This window comes from Verticillium alfalfae, genomic scaffold, assembly GCF_000150825.1.
Source record: "Verticillium alfalfae VaMs.102 supercont1.6 genomic scaffold, whole genome shotgun sequence".
Taxonomy (NCBI): domain Eukaryota; kingdom Fungi; phylum Ascomycota; class Sordariomycetes; order Glomerellales; family Plectosphaerellaceae; genus Verticillium; species Verticillium alfalfae.
Genome location: NW_003315033.1, coordinates 671,844 through 684,635, shown reverse-complemented (window position 1 = coordinate 684,635; position 12,792 = coordinate 671,844). Strand labels below are relative to the sequence as shown.

General features: G+C 52.9%; 5 protein-coding genes across 5 annotated transcripts; 2 read left to right on the top strand and 3 right to left on the bottom strand.

Moving 5' to 3' along the window:
• Nucleotides 1–145: 145 nt before the first annotated feature.
• VDBG_05298 (conserved hypothetical protein) lies at nucleotides 146–1,577 on the bottom strand (the record flags this gene model as incomplete). The annotated part of the gene is made up of 2 exons (XM_003004139.1): nucleotides 146–984; nucleotides 1,037–1,577. The coding sequence occupies 2 exons, from the start codon at nucleotides 1,575–1,577 to the stop codon at nucleotides 146–148; spliced, it is 1,380 nt and encodes a 459-aa protein (XP_003004185.1).
• Nucleotides 1,578–2,104: 527 nt separating this feature from the next.
• On the bottom strand, nucleotides 2,105–3,631 carry VDBG_05297 (beta-lactamase family protein; the record flags this gene model as incomplete). The annotated part of the gene is made up of 4 exons (XM_003004138.1): nucleotides 2,105–2,160; nucleotides 2,464–2,523; nucleotides 2,603–2,900; nucleotides 2,964–3,631. 4 exons carry the CDS (start codon nucleotides 3,486–3,488, stop codon nucleotides 2,105–2,107), a joined length of 939 nt encoding a protein of 312 aa, XP_003004184.1.
• Nucleotides 3,632–4,814: 1,183 nt separating this feature from the next.
• On the top strand, nucleotides 4,815–6,180 carry VDBG_05296 (predicted protein; the record flags this gene model as incomplete). Its single annotated transcript, XM_003004137.1, has 6 exons — nucleotides 4,815–4,854; nucleotides 4,914–5,291; nucleotides 5,436–5,583; nucleotides 5,635–5,747; nucleotides 5,799–5,929; nucleotides 5,998–6,180. 6 exons carry the CDS (start codon nucleotides 4,815–4,817, stop codon nucleotides 6,178–6,180), a joined length of 993 nt encoding a protein of 330 aa, XP_003004183.1.
• A 1,003-nt stretch (nucleotides 6,181–7,183) lies between these two features.
• VDBG_05295 (predicted protein) lies at nucleotides 7,184–8,879 on the top strand (the record flags this gene model as incomplete). Its single annotated transcript, XM_003004136.1, has 5 exons — nucleotides 7,184–7,719; nucleotides 7,822–8,017; nucleotides 8,069–8,172; nucleotides 8,232–8,356; nucleotides 8,457–8,879. 5 exons carry the CDS (start codon nucleotides 7,323–7,325, stop codon nucleotides 8,631–8,633), a joined length of 999 nt encoding a protein of 332 aa, XP_003004182.1.
• Nucleotides 8,875–12,721, bottom strand: VDBG_05294 (conserved hypothetical protein; the record flags this gene model as incomplete). The annotated part of the gene is made up of 2 exons (XM_003004135.1): nucleotides 8,875–10,139; nucleotides 10,235–12,721. 2 exons carry the CDS (start codon nucleotides 12,690–12,692, stop codon nucleotides 8,875–8,877), a joined length of 3,723 nt encoding a protein of 1,240 aa, XP_003004181.1.
• Nucleotides 12,722–12,792: the final 71 nt, after the last annotated feature.

Here is a 12,792-nt window from a genome sequence, read left to right as displayed (position 1 = left end):
TTTCGTGCCGCCAAGCCTTCTGTGTGCCGATGACGAGCGTGTATGAAATCTAAACGGCCTTGCCCCTTGTGGGATGGCGGCAGGCCTCTGGGCAATTGAAAAGGCGTATTCAAAGGCCTTGCTTTCCCCTGGCGCAAGCTGCATGTCAACGAAACAGGATCGACTGCGGCGTAGAGAGGAGCGGCACAGACTTGGAGCTCGCGATGCCGCGCATGTCCTTCATGCTGCTGAGCTCCCCAGTTCCGAGAAGGTCGCCAAGGGAGCTGCTTATACTCCCCCATCCGAAGCTGCGACGAAGACCGCTGTCGCGCCTGGAAGAAGTCTCGACGCCAATCACGCCGCCCCCTTGTCCACCAAGAACGGCTTTTCGCTTAACTTGCTCAAAAGGCGCCAGGTTGATGAGTGAACCATCCAGGGTGAAGGAACCTTGAACCTGAGCATACGCCATCATAATGGTTTCGGGTCCTTTCGGCTGTTGCAGTGAGCTGAAATTGGAACTTCGTCTGAGATGTGAAGGCCTTGGCTGGTGCTGACCACGAAGCGGTTGCTGGTGGGCGGGGTACTCCGAGATGAGCGTTTCCGAAGAGTGATTGCTCGCCGCGTAGAACTCCCCGCTACTTCTTGGTGTTCCTCCCATGCTTGTCGAGGAAAGGATTCGCATTGCTGGGGTGGTCGCATGCATGTGTGAGTGGTCAGGAGCCCCATGAGAGCCGTCCTTCGTCCGGAATGCCGAAATTGATTCGTTCTTGGGGCTCAGAAAGCTGTCGTCAGTGGGATTTAATGGGCTGTTATGAGATTCGGATAATGGCGAGGGCGCCATTGGAAACTTGAATTCGGGCATATTACTAGAAGGTGACCGTGACTGTCGGAAAGGGCCGCTGATGGCGGGAGTATTCGGCATGGTTGATGGACCTGGAGACCGGGGGTGTCGATCGGACATCTGTGTAGATTTGAACATCGGAGAGCTGACCTGCCGCGGTGATGCTGTCAAGCGGTCAGGCGTTTGTTCACTGACAACAATGGGAGGAAGCAATACCTGACTGGGGCCCAGAGATCCCGAGGCCAGCCCGGGGCATAATGTGCAAGCTGTGAGCCCGCGCATGCCCCCTTCCGGGCCTTTGTATCCTGGCGAACGAAGCGTTGCTTTGCGCATCATCGGGAGCTGTATTGGCCGATCCAATGGAGACGATGGAGATGGACCGTCGATGACTGTTGCCTTGGTTGTCGCTAGATTTCGGAGGGTGCGGTGGGGGTTGTGGCCACACGATCGAGCCAGAACGGCTCCTTGAGAAGGCGGCCGGTGCACTTAGGGAAAGGGTAGAACGGTGGCCGCGAGAGGGACCAGCCGTTGACGGGGTCGGTGGGGTCGAGCCGGTGATGGGCTTCCCACGATGCAGCGGGGTGGCATATCGGGGACGATCGGCGACATTTGCCTGCCGTTGGGTCTGCTTATGTTGACTGGAATCGGCGGCAACGTTCTTGAAGGTGATGGTGCACTTGATCTCCTCGCCAGCAAAGACAGTCTGGTCGTCCCAGCGAATGAAGACGCGGATGTTGCTGGAGCTGTCCGAGACCATTGTGGCGCGCGTTGGGTCTTGCCGAGGACAATTAGGAGAGATCGGAAGGGTATCGATCAGCTAGGTCCTATGGCATGGCCAGCTTGTACCATTGTCGCCGTTCGTTGTTTGGGGTTGACACAAGGCGTCCTTCTGGATGATGAGAGCTGGAGCGAACGTCATGCTCCGAGGTGACAGGTCGAGGTTGAGGCTTCCAGAGACGTAGTGACTGGCTGGGGGCGGAGGGTAGCGGAGCCCAGCCAGTTCCAAGGGTTCCTAGGCCGAGACCAGCTAGTTCACATTCTCAGGGGCGTCGATGACTCAGCTAGGCTGACTGCATCAGGAACACAGCATACATGGTCCAAGCAGTATCGGAACTGCTCATCATCCTTTGGATGTGATTTCCGTCATTTTCACGGTACCAGAATCGGCATCAACGGTGTTTCTACGCCTCGCGAGAACTGCAGAACCAATGCGTCGAGCACATGGCCACTGCCGGGCCCTACTTAGCAACCTGGCTTCCGACACCTGTGACTCAGGGCAGACAGCTACTGAGACAGCGCTTTGTACACTTCCACCTCAACCTGAGCCCACAAGTTGAGGACTGGGCCATCAGCAAACGGAAGAATCTGAGTGCAAACGAATCCTGCCACCCCTTTCTCTCTATCACACCACCACCATAGGTTGGCAAGGCCAGCCCACTGCACAGTTGTTGGCGATCGACCAGTGGCGCTGCTGTTTGCTTGCATGAAAGTCAACCCCCAACCCTGAGGTGCATTATCCTGGACAGGGTAGAGTTCTGAGACCGGGTTCGTGAGATCGGGTTTCGACGCTGGAATGCCTTGTCGAGCGTAGTCGGGAAATGAGGACACCTGGTTCCGGAACATTTCTTCAACCGTTTCTTTACGGAGTATCTGGGAGCCGGTTATGGGGCAGGTCCCATTATTTAGAAGAACAGCGAGAACCTCTGGCGAAATAAGTCAGCCATCAAGCACAAGGCCAGTCTATCACGCAAGAGGCGAGTCACAGTGGACTCGAGCGCTTACTGGTGTATTCTTGAGGCTTCGCGAACAGACCAGCGCCACCACTGTTGAAGACTGACGCTATCTCTTTCTCGTTGCCTAGGTCCACCACGAGTGGGCGGCGCAGTAGGTGATCTCTGGGACGAAGGGTGCCGTCCGGATCTCGTGCATGCATGTGTGCCAACTTGGCCCGCATGTCTTCGTTTGGAAACATCGATATGTTCTTCAAGCCAAGTGGCTGAAACACGTGCTTCTGCAGGTAGGTGTTCAGAGTATCCCCTGTGCGGCGTTCAAGGGCAATACCAGCCCAGTCAATACCGACCTGGAGAATGGTCAGAGTGACTAGGGATAGGGGTTCTAGGCACGAAGGGGCTCAATAACTTACACCATACTCCCATCCCTCTCCTGGCTGGAACAGGAGCGGTTGAGTGACATCCTCTATGCGGCTCGAGAACTCGTCAATTCCTGCGGGGAAAGACCAGTCTCTCAGCCTTTCGTTAAAAAATGTGTAGCCGAAGCCCGCGGTATGGCTTAAAAGCATGCGTAAGGTGATGCGGTTTTTCTTTCCCTCCAGCACACCGTCAGATCGGAGAACCTTGAGGTCCTTCAACTCGGGACAGAGATTTTCGATTTGTTCTCCATCGTCCAGTGATAAAAGACCTTGTTCCACCAGTTGCATACACGCCACACCTGTCAACATTTTGGTGCATGAGGCTATCCAGAAGATGTTATCAAGAGTCATGGGTTGCTCGGAGGTGATTCCCTGTTTGCCTGCCGAATGTGCGAAGAGATCCTTTCCATCCTTGCCAACGACAACGACTGTAACCCCAGGAATGCCTTTCTTCTGATCGGCTACCGAATCGTCCACTAAGGCTCGAAGCCGGTCGAGAGACTGGTCGCTCAGAGGCATTATGAATTCGATGTCCTTGGCGATGGAGGAATCAGGCAATATGGAGGCCACTGGCCGAAATTCTCTGATGAGTGCACTAGGTCGTCCTTACCTCCTAGGGAGGTTCCGGTCACTGGTTTTGTGCTGCGCGTGGGAACTGTGAGACTTGGGCAGGAGTGGATATCAGGCGGAGGCCATGGCCATACTTTAAGCATTTCGGGCCAAAGGGGACACTGGTCGGCCGACGCATGGAATTCCATATCCCGATTGTGTCATTGCCGCCCAATCGAGGAAGCGAACGATCAGCAGACATCAAGATGAGGGGCAGTATTGTCTCATCCAGTGAACCTTGAGCTCAAATGCCGGGGTTGCGGGGCCACCGCATGGAGCTTGGACATCGCGTAAAATCACTAATCCCTTTCGGCTTGGTTGACAAGCCACCGGACAAACGGCAGCAGGCCACCTACCGTTCGTTCGTATGACCAGGACCTTCGGCAGTTGAAATGTTCATGAGGACCTTCGGGGGTCTGCCAATAAAGTCTTCATCGCGTTGCTTTACCTCGGCGGTTGCTGCATAGCGTACCTCGAGGTGTTGTAGACTAACCGCCCGACTTTCTGGCACAATGACCCACCCCAGACCTCTGTTGACTTTGAGGTGGGGAACCAAGAAAGAAGCTTGCTATGTTTGTATGGATACCAGGAAGCTATGTGCACATTGCACTCTTCTTCGCTCATGTGCTCTGAAGGGCGACCTTCATCGAAACTGAACAGAAGCAGTATGGAATGACAAGAAGATTGTGAGAGTTGGCTTACAACCTGCCGAACCTGGAAAGTTACCTCGACGTCCACGGCTCATGTGAGATTTTGAGGAAGAAAATGTGGGAAATCAACCAGTCGTCCAACCTCTGACGCTGGTAAGTTCGGTGCGAAACAGGGCAGCTGTATTACGCATGTATTCGGTTTATATAGGTAGGTACCTAGGTACAGCGAGCTGCCTATCTTAACTTCTGGGAAGGATTACCACCAGAAGCTGCTGCCTTCGGAGTCTTTCACCTTGTATCTGGAAGGCAGCTTTTGCAGCCCAGGTAAGTTCGTCGGTAGGTACCTCCCTAGGTAGTTTCTGTGCCTTCAGACTTGTAAGGTCCACCAAACGGACCTCAACCTTGGGTTTTTCGGCACATAACTCACTACTAGGGATTGTTCCTCCTATTGATTGTTCCCTACTGCCGCATCATCAGATTCCCTGAGCCACGCATCTTTGGACATCCAAGTGCCCCCGCCTGGATTCGAATCAGTTCCTGATACCAAAGTTCTCTTACACGCCGTGAACGAGAATCAGACGACAAGATGAGACACCAAGACTTACCGAGCATCAATGTTGCTGTTCGTAAGTGGCAAGACAACAGTGCCCTCAACAGCTTCATAGCTAATGGAACATACCCTCAGGTCTAATGGGGGACTATGGAGATGCCCACGAGCACCCCGACCCGAACCCCCACCTCGGTTACAAAGGTTCGACCGATGGCCGCGCGCAGCGGGAGATGTCCACCTTCATCGAAAGTAAGGACGACAATGGTTTCGAGATCGTCATTTCAGTAGAAGATGATCCTTCCCTGGACGAGTGGATTTATGATGAATTCTGCCTGGAATTTCAACTTCTCGTCGACGGCAGTCACATGGGTAAGCGAAACGTGAAGGCTTGCAACCTGCGACGCAATGGTAGAAGCTACACATATACTACACAGTTCATTGGCGCCAAAGGGCCCGGGCGTGACCCTTACCAGAAAGAGCTTCGAAGGTTTGTATTCTCTTCGCTCACCACCGGTAAGTGTAGCCGCACCACCTTCAAGTTGGTGACTTCCAGATCTGACCTATGTTCAGTCATTGATGAGACGTCCCCTGAAGAAATCGCTCTGTCAAAGGCACTTGGAACCATTGAGATAGTCGTTCGGTGGGTAGAATTTACAGGCTTTATCTCCGGTACCAGGGACCGACAGCAAGACGGTCGCCACAACACGTATAAGCAGACGGATCACAGGATCAGTACCAGCGGGTATCCGTATTCCGAGATCTCCGAAGAAGCTCTGAAAGGAAGAGCACTCTCGCACAGTACATCGTCAGTGGCATTGTCTCGCTGGACAGTCTTACGTTGCTAATGACTTCATAGCTATGCCATACCGGAGGACATTACGGGCCATGGGGACGGAAGGCGTCCTCGGACTCGAATCGTGGATCGTGGCCGCCCGGTGATGTCTTACCTATTCAAGTACCGATCCATGGGTAAGTTGCAACACGACATCCATGAAGCTTCAATTGACTTTCCCCCCCTAGAGGGCCTCAAGAAGGAAGGAGTCGTGCAACGAACTCCTCCCCCCGACTACGATGACGCAGTTCCGAAGATGGAGTCACTACCACAGCACGAGATTGAACGTCTAGCTCGCGTAAAGCTGATACAGATGAAGGTTTGTCAAGGGAAAATCGACCAGGTCAAGTACAAAAGCCTGCTGAGCGATACTGACTGGCTTTCCAGCGAGACCATGACAGACAACGCGAGCCGCTGACGAATTTGGGAACCAACGAGGCGGCGCGGCGCGGCGGCAAACGTCACATTGACGAAGTATACAGCCTGAATGAGGAGGTTGAAGGAGGTCGACCTAGAAAGATCTTTCGCATGGACCCCTCGATACCCGTCATTGACTTGACCGACGAATGAAGGCGGCCACCAGACTACCTTGTTTTCCTCAACAGGTGTGTGCAACGAGCAGTTGTATGCGCCGAAAATCATGCCGTCGGCAACTTGAGCTGACAGCAAGCGAGCACTGCGGGAATGTCAGTGTTGTAGTCGGGTCGACTTGGCTTTTTTCCTGTCTTCCTCGGCCCTGTGGCTCTATCAGGACCTCCATGCGTTTTTCCAAACTTTCTTTTTTTTCTAAACAGTGTGCGGCAGGAAGGATTCCCAACACAAGACGATTGCAGGAATGTGGAGATAACATAGAAACGGGCGTTTGAAGATGTTGACAGGGTTGGTTGAGAACAGAGGAAACATACTCTCCATGTGATGCCTACAAGCACCGCTTCGTGTGTCGTCCTTCACGATGCAGGCAGGGGAGAAGGGGCTAAGTGCAATGAATGCCGGTCGTGATGACCGTTACTCTAAATCTGGGACTAATCGTTTATATGTGTTGTATGACAGCTTTTGGCTTTTACCTAGGTAATGTGAACCCTACCTTTCAAAGCCGCGAGAGGGTGGGAGTTGGGTTCGTTGACGTTGCTGTGCAATTGTTTCCACGACGTTGATGGCAGTTGCTCGAAGCGACAAGTGCGTTATTGAGGCTCTGGAGACGTCTCAGACACAACTAGCTGTCGCAGAATTGCATGACGGCATGTACAGTGCCCGGATATCCTGTGGTATCGCCATGTTGATTGCTGCACGTCTGACAATGTACCATCGAAGTCCAAGCCATCTTCGACCACAGAGTCCAGAAGGTGATTGTTGGTATGGTTTGTGTACTGCGACTGAGGGATGTGTAGGTGCCTTATCTATCTGGCTTCCACGCCACCTACATACCTATGCGGCATACTGATCAGGTCTCCCTGGTAGGTACATACAGCACTGAGCGAAGGCATTAGTGGTTGCCTAGCCGCACCGTGAGGGGTGCCTGAGAACCCCGCCCATCAAAAACGTGGTGCCCGAGGTGCATCTTGGATGGCAGGTTATACCCACCTCAAAGAAGCCCACGATTCCTCATCAGCGCTTGCCAAATACGTCTTTCTCATGCCGCCTTGACGTATCCACCACTGACATACTTCGAGATCATCCAGACGGCCAAAGACTTGGAATCCCACGTTGGAACCATGCCCATCGATCGTGAAGTCCCAGGCATCGATGCCTGGGTCGAAGTCAACGGCCAGAGAGCAGAGGCTTACGACGACGACGACGTGTCCTCCCGAGAAGTGAACGACTTGCCGGCTAGACATCAGATCTTCAAGTACATCGAATCCATCGATAATGCATCCTTTACCGTTCAGGTCCATATGAGTAGAGAGGTCACCCAGCATGCCCTACCACCGTGCGACACTGTAATTGGGGAGCTCTTCGTAGATGGAAAACATGTTTCTTCCAAGTGCGCCTCAGTTCGGCCAGGCCAGGGAACTATTGACAGGCTTCGATTTGACGGCAAGAAAGTCGAGTCGTGCTCTCGTCCTGGATATGTCCACCTTCTCAAGTTGGTCTTCTCTGCCGTGTCGACAGGTATGTGACGACGTCCACTGTTGGCACAGCCATGCTGGCCCTCGTCTGGCGGTCAGGGCGGCCGCTTCGATGCGGTCGTTTTCGAGACTAATCCAGCTCCAGTGGACGACACGGATACGGCGCGCATTGCGAGTGACCTTGAGGCAGCGAAGCATTTGGGACTTATACAGCTGCGCTTCTTCGCTGGTGTCGACATAGGCGATACGATGGCGCAGAGGCCTGATTCGACGATTCCTATCAATACGTCGGAGTTGTCTGAGAAATCCCTGAAGGGCAAAGCTATCTCCCATGGCACATCGTGAGTCTTTTCAACGCATGTTCCAGCGAACTGAGGACTGAAATTTGGGAGATTTTCTCATGGGGCGGATTTGCCAGCGAGCCGCCATGTCATGGTCGACTATGTGCTCGGCCGTCAAGCCTTTGCTGTGATCAACTTCAAATACCGATCTCGAAGTGTGTATCTCCACGACGCAGATATTGGTACTTGAAAACGTTGCTGACATAGAATCAAGGGGCTCTTCAGCAGGAGATGATCCTTCCCCGCACTCCATCACCCGATCCAGAACTGCAAGTTCTCGAGGGCATGTCGACCGAGCAGGTCAGGCGGTTAGCAGCTCAACATCTCCACTCATTGCATGTAAGTCTCATAGACGGCTAACTTATTTGCACAAATGACGGAGCCTCCTGCTTTGTCTCGGGAAGCATCACATGCCAAGCAGCAAGCTGACCTGGTACAGAGGCCGAGCCGGGTTAAAGAAGAGAACCAAGCGGTGGCGAAGACCGAGCAAAAGCCCTCCGTCAAGCGTGAGAGAGACGAAGTCGACCTTACCATGCCGCCATCCCAGCGCGAGTGGAAATACACCAAAACAGCGAACGGAGCGAGGGCAGTAGACCTCACCGAAGATGACGACTGAACAATCATGTTCAACCTCGTTACGTCTTGCTGTGTGCCTTGATGATACTTCTAGAGATTTTGTAAGGCGTTTTCTTTTCGCTATACCCACAACAGTAGCGGTTCTCTTCGGCTGGCCGCGAGTGAACTTTGCGTGTACGGACTGGTCTTTTCTACTTAATTCATGGGCGTCCATGTCATCAAAGTACATGAGAGTAATCATTATCATTATCAACAAGCCAGAACCCAAGGACTCTGTCAATTTAGGATTCTGCTGCTTGTTTCGCGTCAGCCTGTTCATCCTGCAAGACCCGTACCGCAATCTCTGCAGCTTTCGTCTCGGCCTCATCTCGAGCGACCCCGTCATCTACCTCTGCAACACAGCGATCCCCGATCATGACCTTGCAGGCATATTTCCTTTTTGCACTCTGCAGGCCGGCTGCGTCCTCGGGCAAAGTGAGGAGATATTTGACTGTCCGGTGACTAGCGATCTCTCCCAGCTCTGATTTCGGATGCAGCACATGAACGTCGTCCTTTGCCAGCCGGGACAGCACCGGCAGAATGCCAAGTCGTTCCGTCACACGAACGCACGCTCTCATGTCCCCTGAATCGACCCAGACGGCACCCAGTACAGCTTCGACCATATCGGATAAGAACTTCGCGGGATGTAAGCGGGCGAGAAGAGACCAGGGGTAGCTTGACCCATGTCCCAGAGCGTGAATGATCTGCCCTCGGAGATCGGCATGAGCGCCGGCAGCTTTGGTCTGCTGCTGCACAACCTCTATTGAGGAGTGGCGCATAAACTTCCAAAGGGGGATTTTCCGGCGTGTCCGTTTGAGCTTCTGTTCCATCCCGGCAGGGTTCTGAGGATTGAGGTCCGTATCAGAAGGAGAAAAGTTGACATCAATAATCACCTCGTCTTCCTCGGCATGGCTCTCGAGTGCAAGGAATCCTAGAAGATCGCCGTTGACCGAAGCAGTCTTGAGGAGATGCATCCTGTCGTGCGAAAGGTTAAGGGGAAACAGATGGGACACCACAATGTCGTCCAGAATGGCATCGCCTAAGAATTCGAGACGTTCGAGGCAGCCATTCACATGCCCGGCAGTGAAGGAGGCATGCGTGATCGATTCAATCAGGAGAATCTTCTTCGTGAATGTGTAGTCGATCAGCTCTTCCAGCGGAACAAGCATTGGCGGCAAAGACACATCAGGGGGCGCCAAACTGTGAAGGATCTCCTGACAAGCTGGCAACAGTTTCCATTCGAGCTCCCTCAGGAAGATCGAAATGCACCCAATTGCCTTTGCGAGGCCACCGTCAATGTATGCGGCCCCTATGAGTGCTTCCACAACATCGGCGAGCGTTTTAGTCGATATTTCACGGGGTCCCGAGTCGCGAGCACCTGTTTCCAACATGCCGTTGACGTAGATAGGCCTCCACGTGCGACAAGTGAAGTTTTCAGTTAGAACAAATTTGTCAAGGCCAGCATCCAGTGCAGCCCTACACAATCTTGAGTTCGAAACTAAGCCATCTTTCAGGCATGATAAGTAGCCCTCCGGCCAGTCAGGGTCTAAGCTTGTGTCAGCTGCGGCAACGTATGACAGAGTGTAAGGAGGGCAAACGCACGCAGAGCGGCAGCATTGACCGTGGTGCAAAGCTTGAGGATAGAGTCACCCAAAAACTCAAGACGCTCGTAGTTTGTGGCCTCCAAGGAACCCTTAGTGCTGATGGCCGTCAGGACGAGAGAGGGATCTGAGAAATTGAGGTCACGAAGTAGGCTCGAGGAAAGCTGTTCTGCAACCAGTCGAACCTCGACAATGTGTGAAATGGAAGGGATCAACGCCCCAAAGTAAGCATGATCCAGTGGGATCGTGTCAATTTTCGCCCACGGTGCCGGATAAACCCTCGCATATGGCTTCGTATTTGTCGCCTGTGGCAGTGAATCGTTAACGCTCTTTTGGTGCAGGAGGGCCGGGTAGCGCGGCCACTTTCTAAGAGCCAAGTAAGGAATGTTGTTGGGTGCATCTTGGAAGCCTGGAGAGTCCCCGATGCGCCGGAAAGGTCGCTGAATAAGTTCAAGTGACGGCTTGCTGTTGAGAAAGTGGCCGTACACATACGGGCATCCTGACTCGTCCCGTACCAGGTACAGCATTTCCTTTCGGTCGGCATCTGTGGTTGTGAAGCCCCGTGCACTTAACTGGTTGATATGCAGTTCGCCATCCTGTGAAGCGAAGCTGATCACCTGTTGCTGGCCATGAGCAATGTCCCAGCGATGGCCAAAGTGGAGTGCAAGCAGCACTGAAGAATGATCAGGCACTTCAAGCTTTTCCTTTCGTTCTTGTGGGCCAAAATCCAGAAGCCATGGTCCTTCGTGATCGAAGTACACTGGCGTGGAAGGCAGTGCCGGCAATGCTACCGGCATGCTCATGATATACGTTCCTCGCGTCAATCCCGTCGCATCTTGGAGGCGTACTGGAGTTAACCAGATTTCAGTACTCGTGATCCAGGCCTGGGCAATACTAAGCCAGACGTTCAAGAGGCCATTGACCTGCAAGGTTGCTACTCGAGGTTCGTTTGCGGGTACGATGTCTTTGGCCGTGAGTGGAAGCATGTGTTCGTTGACCAGTCCCGCGTCGTAAAGAGCCAGGTATGCCTGAAAAGCGGCGTCTTTTGAGGCCTGATGCTCCGACTTCCAGCTTCGCCGACTCTCAGCATGACGGACGGCAGCTGGAATATAACTCGGCAATAGTACCGTGACCCTCAGAGAAGGAGGTTCTTCGTCGTCTACCACGCGGGGTATGTATTCGGGCCTCTTGTCTATAAACTCCCCAGGAGAGAGTTGCCCACAGAAGTGGCTGAGATGCGCTTTGGCGTTCTCGAAGTCGAGCCTGGCATTGGTACTCTCGACAATGTACTCTTCGTACTCTGTAGACTCGGATGCTTCGATTTGCTCCATTATTCGTATTTCGCGCCGTTCTTTCTCGTAGTGTGTCCTCATTGTCGCTTCCATGCTTTCCCAGTCCTGAGGCACGTGGCCTGTCCCGGGGAGAAGAACCACAAGGCTAGAATCCTTCTTCCGGGCTCGGCCGCGCCGCTGGACAAAGGCTTTGAGATTTTCGGGCTCATCGAAACAGATCACGAGGTTGCAGGCAGGAACGTCGATGCCCTCTTCAAGCACACTTGTGGCGATGAGCAAATTGAGGTGGCCAGATCTGAACTGGAGAAGGGGCTCCGTCTCGTGGGCTGCTCGAGACAGATCCCACATATCTTTCTTCCGTACCAGATGATTGGAAGTACCGACAACAACCCCAACGCTCGAGTACATATTCGGTGTCAGTGGATGCGACTCAATCACGTGTGCAAGCATCGCCGCAGTTGATCGCTCTTTGACAAATATGATCCCAGCAGTACCATCGGTGGCTTTAGATGACATATGTTCTATGAGCATCATGAATTTGTTCGATGTGTTATGAGTACTTAGCATGCTGACTTGCGGCTCGCTGATACTTATTTGTCGAAGGATGTTGGCCAGATACTGCTTTTCTTCGGTTTTCCATTGATTCATGCGGTGATCACTTGCTTCAGTGATTGCCAGAAAATCCGAGATAACCTTCCAAATGTAGTATTCGGCTGCCCAGGGCCCGAGATCTCGCAGGACTCGCAAGCTTTGGTTAAAGAAAGACTTCATTTGTTGTTGTGAATATGTTTCGTGGCTTGTAAGGACCTTGATGAGCTCACGTCGTGCTCGATCAGTGCCTTTGTCTCTTAGATGGAGAATGAATGGATCTTGCCTGATGTCCATATTTCTGCATGCCTCGCGAAGACTTAATATACTGACTGGCGTGGGCCCACCCTTGGCATCTGTCGTTTCGTAATGAACATAACTGACCGTGGGCCTTTTGACATGGGTCATCAAGTCATCTCGGTGCAATCTGGGCGTAACGCAAACCGAGTCCAGTGTCCGTTCCAGTGCTTCAAGGCCTTCGAGCCTAGATCGCATTATGGGGCTTGCGGTCAGTCCTAAGACGTGAGGAACCCAGAGTGCCGATTGTTTGCGTGGGTGATAGAAATTCATCATGATCATTCTCTCAGCGCTTTTCCCCGTAGAGTGATGCACTACACCATTGTCAGGGCCAAAACTCTTGATAAATTGCGGTGATCGAATACCTTCATCAAAGACAAGC